This window comes from Lupinus angustifolius, unplaced genomic scaffold (assembly GCF_001865875.1).
Source record: "Lupinus angustifolius cultivar Tanjil unplaced genomic scaffold, LupAngTanjil_v1.0 Scaffold_9_109, whole genome shotgun sequence".
In the NCBI taxonomy this organism is placed as follows: domain Eukaryota; kingdom Viridiplantae; phylum Streptophyta; class Magnoliopsida; order Fabales; family Fabaceae; genus Lupinus; species Lupinus angustifolius.
In genome coordinates, this window is record NW_017718208.1 from 1 (window position 1) to 8,901 (window position 8,901).

The window sequence follows — 8,901 nt, forward strand, 5'->3', positions numbered from 1 at the left end:
CTATATATATATATATATATATATATATATATATATATATATTTATTGACCATACTACATGCACTTCATGATATGTGAATATTCACCTTGATTTTTTTATAAATAAATATGTATCATACTTACAATTATTATTTGTTATGTGTCGTATCTAAAATTTATTATCTTCAAACAACATGACATGTTTCAATTATTTCTTTATATATTTTATTTGAGACAATCAATTTATTTTTTAGTTTTAATATGTTTGGTAATCAACTCGAGACTTATATCATTAAACTGTTTATCAGTGTTGAATTTGCTTATTTAAAAGGAATGGATAATCTTTTACATAAGTTGATTACAAGTAAAAGAAATATTATTTACTCATCAGTTTATCTTTTTTTGAGATTAATAATGTTTTTATCTATTTCCACAACAATTATAAGAAGAATATTTTCCACTATGAAAAATAGGTTGTTTAATCAAATATGAAATGCATAAATGAGAAATTAGTTAGCCACTTATAGTGAGCGAAAAATACTCAATAACATTGAGAACCAGTTGATAATTTCACAATTTCAATATACAATGTCCTTATGTAAAGATCAATTGTAAAATATATAACTTATCGATTAAATATATTTAAACTTTATGATTTTTCTATTAATGTTTTTATCGTTTTATATAATGATATTTATTATTTTAAAATGCATTGTACTTTCTACATTTGTGTCAAATTTGTCACTGTATATACTAGTGTGTTGATAGATACTCCCGTATCTATCAAACCACTTTCATATTATTTGTAATATGTAGGATACATATTATAAATATCAACTATAGTAAGTTGTGTTATATATTGTAACTTGCTGTTAAATATATTGAATTCAAGTAATTGTTCAATCTTATTTTTTTTTAAATTGAACATTCAAATATTTGAACCCCTCGTTATTGTTTTTGTAAGTGAAATATATAATTATGGTGTAGTTATTAAAATAAACTTATCATTTTTAAAATGTAATATTTACTATATTATGATAATGGGAAGTTTTTTTTCATGTCAACTACATCATATATATTAATGATTATTAACTCTTAAATAAAAAAATCCATATAAATGTTAGATGATGTATCACTAGTATAAAAAAATTATTGATGCAAATATAATAAACTCTTTATTCAATTTCAGTCATTTTATGGCAATGTTTCTGCATATTCCATTGTATTTAATTATTGTAAAATTATTATATATATACATTATAGTTTAGCATTATATATTTATGTGTAATCTTTGTAACACTCAGAGGATTTATCGGGCTTAATCAAATATGATTATTTTTGCAACATTACTAACGTACAGATTCAAAAGTTATAAAATATTGTCCTCGCACATATCATCAATTGATTCTCATGAGATTTTGGCTTAAAGAATAACCACGGTCAGTAACATTTTCATACTAAAACATCAAATTTTTTATTACTTAAACGTATACTTTCATTCAAAGGGGGCAATTTTAGAATATATTAATTACGCATATTCAAATATATATTTACCTGTTAGTCATATTTTGACTTTATATAATAATATAATATAATAATATAAAGTATAATGGTATAATATAGTATATATAAGTATTATAATAGTATAAAAAGTATAATATATTAACAAATCCATTTAAGATAACTTTTATCACATATATAAATTTTAATTTAGCTGTCAAAATAGTACTATTGACGCATATTTTATCTTACAAGAATCAAAACTTAATATCACCAACCGCTTTCAAAAAGAAATTGAAATAAAAAATCGGGTTCAAATCTCCCGCAACTTTTAAAATTACACTCCATCCTTCAAACTACTTTATCACAATCCAATTATTACATCAACGTGAAAAAAATCATACAGAGCACATGTAGCTTTCTCCAAACATACTAAAGAGTGCAGAAGAAGTTAAACCCAAAAAAGTGTTGAAGAAGTGTTCTCTGACAACCGTCCGAACTTCCAACGGTCTTGGTAAGAGACCAGGCCCTCATGGGTCAACAAATAATTTTTTAGTATAATTAAAAATATCTCTCTATACATAATTAATTATTTTTCTGGTAGGTGGGTTGTTAATCCTATAAAATGTCACTTTGTCATCGATTGAATTTTTAAATTTTGGTATATAACATAATATTTATAATATTTATGCATTATAATGTAAATATACAATTATTATGACATTACCCATAATTTATTTGGATGGATGATGTATTAATAATATATGAAACTTATGTACGGTTAGTATGTATATTTTTTTCTCTTTGATATATTTGAAGATTCGATGAGATGTTAAGCTACTTGATCAAACCAAAGGAAGGCTACAAGACAACAAATATTCTTGGAGTGTAATATTGATATACTGATAATGTAAAGAATTATGTATAATCAGTGCATCATCCACCATTCATTTGGATTACTTTTTGTGAAAAGTCAAATATAATTGAAAATGAATGGTAGATAATGAAGTGACAGTGTAAAAAACTCTTACACTGTCAGTGTATACATTTTTTTCTCATATTCGTGTGATACTAATAGCAACCACAATATCAAATAATATTTTCTTTTTTTTTGGATCCCACACATTATTTTATAATTTATTATAATTATTCATGAAATAAGAATATCATATACTTTTTCTCATAATGACAAACATCATTTTTATTTGGATTACACAATATATCTCATTATATATATATTTTTTCATTCTCCCATTGTTCTTATTTATCACTCATCATTATTATTTAAAAATATAATCCATAAAATAAGAATGACATAATAAAAAATAAAATAAAAATATTCTTATTATATTATATTATATTATGAACACGGTAAGAAGTAGAAGTTATACTTTGCCAATTTTGAATTTTGACCTACTTCTTTCAATAGTGGTCCCACATTGCACCATCCATTTACAAACTACACCAAATGAAAAAAAAAACCATTATACTGTGAAAGCTATTGATTCTTCTTTGAAATAAAATATCCAATACGATGTGGCGGGAACTTTTGAAGTTAGATCAATAGCTTCCACCGTACAACACTACAACCCTAATTCCAAAACTCTCAACTGTACTATATAACCGATGCTCCCGGCTATTCATTTTATGCGCCAAACCTGTTTGAAGAAATACCTCACTCACCACTTCACACGAAAAACTCATATTTCTCTCATACCCGGTTCAATAAAAAAAGACCGAAAAAATGTACGTGATAAAGAGAGACGGTCGACAAGAACCGGTTCATTTCGACAAAATAACCGCGCGCCTTAAGAAGCTTAGTTATGGTTTGAGTACTGATCACTGCGACGCCGTTTTGGTGTCACAGAAAGTATGTGCCGGCGTTTACAAAGGTGTTACCACCAGTCAACTTGATGAACTCGCCGCTGAAACCGCTGCCGGGATGACTGCTAATCATCCTGATTATGCTTCAGTGAGTGATCTTAGTTTGTTGAATAATTTCTGTTTATAGAGTTGAATAATTTTTTTTGATAAGCTATAGAGTTGAATAATTAATTGGTAACTTTGATTTTTTGTTTATGAAGTTGGCTGCAAGGATTGCCGTTTCTAATCTGCATAAGAACACAAAGAAATCGTTTTCAGAGACGTAAGTGTGAAGGAAAGTGATATATTTTGTGTTTAATTTTGTTTAGTTGAGCGGGTTTGGTGTTTATAATAGTTTGAATTTTGGTTGGTTTAGGGTTAAAATTATGTACAATCATTTTAATGAGAGATCTGGGTTGAATGCTCCTTTGATTGCTGATGATGTCTATGAAATCATTATGAAGGTACGTTGTATTTTATTTTGAGTCGATGCCTAAATTTGTCTTTGGAAAAAAATGTGTCTCCCAATTTAGTCATTGAGAAATGAAAATTTTCATTTTTAATCAAATTTCTGAAATGATGGTCTAATTATAATTAATACTTTTCCCAACAAATTTAGGTACACATAAATCCTAATCAGTGACTATTCTAACTGACATTTCAAAAAATTTAGAATCAAATTTGAACTTTTCATTTTTCTAATACTAAATCGGGTGACACATTTTTCATAGGGATAAACTTGGGTATTTACTTATTTATGATTTTGAAATTGTTGCGGCTTTGCTTTATCAGTTGCAGTTATGTACTTATGTTTGGTGCAATGACAATATATAATTTTCTGTTTGGTTGTAGAATGCTGCTCGTTTGGACAGTGAGATCATCTATGATAGGGATTTTGACTATGATTATTTTGGTTTCAAAACTCTTGAGAGGTCCTATCTCCTGAAGGTTCAAGGAAAGGTTGTGGAAAGGCCTCAGCATATGCTGATGAGGGTTGCTGTTGGAATTCACAAGGATGACATAGACTCTGCTCTTAGAACTTACCACATGATGTCCCAACGATGGTTCACCCATGCATCACCCACTCTTTTCAATGCAGGAACACCTAGGCCTCAAGTATGGTACACTCAATTTTTTGTGATACATTGGTGAATTGATGATCTGAGACCTCATTTTAGTGACCCTGTTTATGTGCATTGTCTTTGTCAGATGAGTAGTTGCTTCCTTGTGTGCATGAAAGATGATAGTATAGAGGGTATATATGAAACTTTGAAAGAGTGTGCTGTCATCAGTAAATCAGCTGGAGGAATTGGTGTCTCTGTTCACAATATTCGTGCCACAGGCAGTTACATTCGTGGGACAAATGGGACATCCAATGGCATTATTCCAATGCTGCGTGTGTTCAATGATACTGCGCGCTATGTTGATCAAGGTGGAGGAAAGAGGAAAGGTAAATAATTAATAATTCATATGTTATATTTAATTGTCTTGTAAATTGCCTATCTTTACCTATGTGTTTAAGTGCTTATTGTAGGTGCATTTGCTGTGTACTTGGAACCATGGCATGCTGATATATTTGAATTCTTGGATTTACGAAAAAATCATGGAAAGGTATGATTGGGTGATCATAAATTTGGTGGTTAAAATTTACTTTGACTGCTATCATGGAGCTGCTGAAGCATTATTTATTGCTATCATCATGTACTGGTGCTATGTTTGCAGGAAGAGAATCGTGCTCGTGATCTGTTTTATGCTCTCTGGGTACCCGATCTCTTTATGGAAAGAGTTCAGAGTAATGGACAATGGTCTTTGTTTTGCCCCAATGAAGCACCAGGTTTGGCAGATTGTTGGGGTGAGGAATTTGAGAAACTTTACCTTCAGTATGAAAGAGAAGTAAGTCAGGACTTGCTGGTCCGTTTTTGAATGTTTAAGAAAATCATTTTGCATATTGATGCCTTGTTTTCTTACCAATTATATTTTGTCTTATACAGGGAAAAGGAAAGAAGGTTGTTAAGGCGCAGAATCTCTGGTTTGAAATTCTGACATCACAGATAGAAACTGGAACCCCTTATATGCTTTTTAAGGTAGCTTACTTAGATGTATGTTTATGATTAAATGGATTTTGTAATTTTTTATCACCTGTTAAGAAAATCCTATATTTTTATCCTAGGATGCTTGCAATAGAAAAAGTAATCAGCAGAATCTGGGCACAATTAAGTCTTCAAACTTGTGTACTGAGATAATTGAGTATTCAAGTCCAACAGAAACTGCTGTTTGTAATCTGGCATCAATAGCACTACCACGATATGTTAGAGAAAAGGTAGGACATCTTGGCATGCTCCATGTATCGGGCTTACATAATTTGATTTGTAGACCAATCCATTGTTTCTAATCTTAAAGTTTCTCCTTATTATAGGGTGTGCCAATGGATTCTCATCCATCTAAAATTGTTGGGAGCATAGATTCTGGAAATCGGTATTTTGACTTTGATAAACTGGCAGAGGTACAGTTCTACTTAATGATAACTGATTTCTGTTTTTTCCTCCTTTCATGTGTGTTATAACATGTGCAGCATACTTTATCCACGTGATTGTTTTTATATAACTAGACTGTTGATGGTTCTGTCTGTAATTACAGGTTACTTCCATAATCACAACTAACCTGAATAAAGTAATCGATGTTAATTACTACCCAGTTGAAAGTGCAAAACTGTCAAATTTACGGCACAGGCCCATTGGTATTGGAGTTCAGGGTCTTGCTGACACCTTCATACTACTTGGCATGGCATTTGATTCACCAGAGGTAAATCATGTTGCTGGAGCTGCTTGTTTATGATATCCATTTTAAGTTAGATTTACTTCAACCTGATAGTTTACTTGGATGGATATAAACACAGGCTCAACAGTTAAACAAGGACATATTTGAGACTATATACTACCATGCTCTAAAAGCTTCTTCCGATTTAGCTGAACAAGAAGGCCCCTATGAAACTTATAGTGGTAGTCCTGTGAGCAAGGTATATCAACTTGAGAGGCTTTTCATTGCTCTACTTTTTTAGGTCCTGAGTACAAGTGTTAATACACAGCCTAGTTTCTGTTTGATTCAGTGGCACATGTATGTACATGCATATTCAACTTAGATAGTTTGAACTGAAGTTAGGATTTTTGGTATCAAAGATGGTTCAAGTGGCTTATGTGATCTTTATATTTCTCAGGGAATTCTTCAACCAGACATGTGGGGTGTGACACCCTCAAATCGTTGGGATTGGAATGCACTAAGGGAGAGGATATTAAAAAATGGTGTGAGAAATTCACTTCTTGTTGCCCCTATGCCTACTGCATCTACTAGCCAGATTCTTGGTAATAATGAGTGTTTTGAACCATATACTTCAAATATCTACAGTCGTAGAGTTCTAAGGTTTGCTTTCTCATCTGATGATATTCTTCTATCTTGATGTATTATTGTCCTATCTTGTTTGCTAACTGTTTCTCTCTCAGTGGTGAATTTGTTGTGGTGAACAAGCATCTTCTTAATGACTTGACGGAGATGGGGTTGTGGTCTCCTGCTATCAAGAATAAGATTGTCTATGGGAATGGTTCAGTTCAAAAAATTCCAGAAATACCTGATGAACTGAAGACTATATACAAGTATGAAATTATTGATTTCTTAGCTAACTCAATGTGGTTCTTATGTTTTCACTCTAACTCAATTTGGTCCAAACAGAACTGTTTGGGAGATCAAGCAAAAGACATTGGTTGATATGTCTGTTGATCGAGGGTGCTACATAGACCAAAGTCAAAGCTTAAATATTCATATGGAACAACCCAATTTTGGAAAGCTGACTTCATTGCATTTCTATGCATGGTCCAAGGTAGCAAATTTTTTTAATTGAAGTTTAAAACTTAATACACAGCAGAATATGTGGGTTGCATGAACGAGAAGTTTTTCTTATTTTGGTGGGATATATTTAAAGGTTCATTCTGTATGTCTATGTTTATAGTTGGGCCTTTTTAATGACAGTCAATGACATGAAGCCGAAAACAGTGAAAGATAAAATGATAAATAAATGTATATACTATACAGTTGGGTTTAATTCTTATGCATTGCCATTTGTTTCTACACTTAAAATAGTTAGCACCACTATTTCTCTTCCGATTTACATTAATCTTTAGGCATGAAATACAACTAGAATTTCACCTTATTTCTGAAAATTAATGTTTTTTCTGGTGAAACTTCACGACAGGGTCTAAAGACTGGAATGTATTATCTCCGTTCACAAGCAGCGGCAAATGCTATCCAGTTTACAGTTGATGCATCTGCTATCGAAGTAAATAAGTTAACATTATGATCAATCTCTGTATTCCTGTGATTTGCACATGTTAATATGAAGTATTTTTGTTGTGACTACAGGAAAAACTTAACACAGAGGATGATGATACAAAGATGGCACAGATGGTGTGCTCTTTAACAAACCCTGAGGACTGTTTGGCTTGTGGCAGTTAAAGTGTACAAAATTAGAATTGCCCCTTCTACGTTATTATGTGCCTAGAGAATGTTGTGATAAATGATTTCAGATTTAGAGGCCAAGAAGTTGTGTTAATGTTAAGCCTTCTGAATGATTTCTAGAGCATTGTATCGCATTAATGTTTTCATTTTCATTTTCATTTGTGTTGGTTTATCCTTCTATGATATTAATATATCTAGTTATTATATAGTTTGTGGTACATCTCCAGTGAGGAACAATTTGGCGGAATAATATGTTCAACTTTAACTTCAATTTTTTGACAAAAGGTGATTCCCACAAGTGGAAGGGCATAATAGAACCACTGGACAAGTAACAACCTGCTGCTTCTTAACTCTTAAGTGAAAAGAAAAGTTGAACCAGTTTATACTAATTTTCGTTCATGACCGATTAGATGAGCAACTCAAACTGAATAAGTGTTCATTTTAGGTTGGGCTGATGAAGGCGAGTTTAATAACACTTTTATTCAACTTGCACCCCCTATCATTCTTCATAGATCCACCACTATATATATCATTTGTTTTGTGTGCATCGTCCCTCAGTCCTCAACAACCAATGAATATTAAACATTTTATAAAGATGAATATTAATGTATTTTATTATATATTTTTTTATTTCAGTTTGTTACAACTTACAAAAGTTCAAATCTTTCGTAAAAGATTATACTTGACCATGTAGCATGTTCGTTGGACAACAAAACATTGTGGAACCTTGTCCTGATGAAATTACTTTCAATATTCTGATCGCCAAAATTGGTGGATGACTCATGACTAAATTGTTGCTTCTGTGAATGGCACTTCACATTCTTATTGGGGCTTGTAGACCTCACCACCTTCTTTTGCCTCATGTGGAGCTATATTAAAAACCAACAACCGGTTGGTTTTGTAGTGAGTATGTTAAAAGTTTGATTCATCTAGTAGTATTAGATTGAGCAATACCTTTATTATAAAAAAGGGTTGTCACAGTTTTAGAAATTAGACAAGGTTTTTCTTATTATTACTTTTATCTTTAGCTCCATCGCATTGGGGGTTGTGTAA

At 31.5% G+C, this 8,901-nt stretch overlaps 1 protein-coding gene across 1 annotated transcript; it reads left to right on the plus strand.

Moving 5' to 3' along the window:
- Positions 1 to 2,990: 2,990 nt before the first annotated feature.
- On the plus strand, positions 2,991 to 8,000 carry LOC109337653 (ribonucleoside-diphosphate reductase large subunit-like). Its single transcript, XM_019574674.1, has 17 exons — positions 2,991 to 3,451; positions 3,564 to 3,625; positions 3,719 to 3,806; positions 4,195 to 4,458; positions 4,552 to 4,792; positions 4,877 to 4,953; positions 5,065 to 5,235; positions 5,334 to 5,426; positions 5,513 to 5,662; positions 5,759 to 5,845; positions 5,980 to 6,144; positions 6,239 to 6,358; positions 6,557 to 6,759; positions 6,840 to 6,989; positions 7,066 to 7,213; positions 7,586 to 7,669; positions 7,753 to 8,000. Exons 1-17 carry the CDS (start codon positions 3,224 to 3,226, stop codon positions 7,843 to 7,845), a joined length of 2,424 nt encoding a protein of 807 aa, XP_019430219.1. The 5' UTR covers positions 2,991 to 3,223; the 3' UTR covers positions 7,846 to 8,000.
- The last annotated feature ends 901 nt before the right edge of the window (positions 8,001 to 8,901 follow it).

What these genes read in the sequence shown, in the direction of transcription:
- LOC109337653 (XM_019574674.1), top strand. Translation starts at nt 3,224, where the DNA reads ATGTACGTGATAAAGAGAGACGGTCGACAAGAACCGGTTCATTTCGAC. An exon ending in TCTATGAAATCATTATGAAG is followed by an intron (nt 3,807 to 4,194) that starts GTACGTTGTATT and finishes GTTTGGTTGTAG; the next exon opens with AATGCTGCTCGTTTGGACAG. An exon ending in TACGAAAAAATCATGGAAAG is followed by an intron (nt 4,954 to 5,064) that starts GTATGATTGGGT and finishes CTATGTTTGCAG; the next exon opens with GAAGAGAATCGTGCTCGTGA.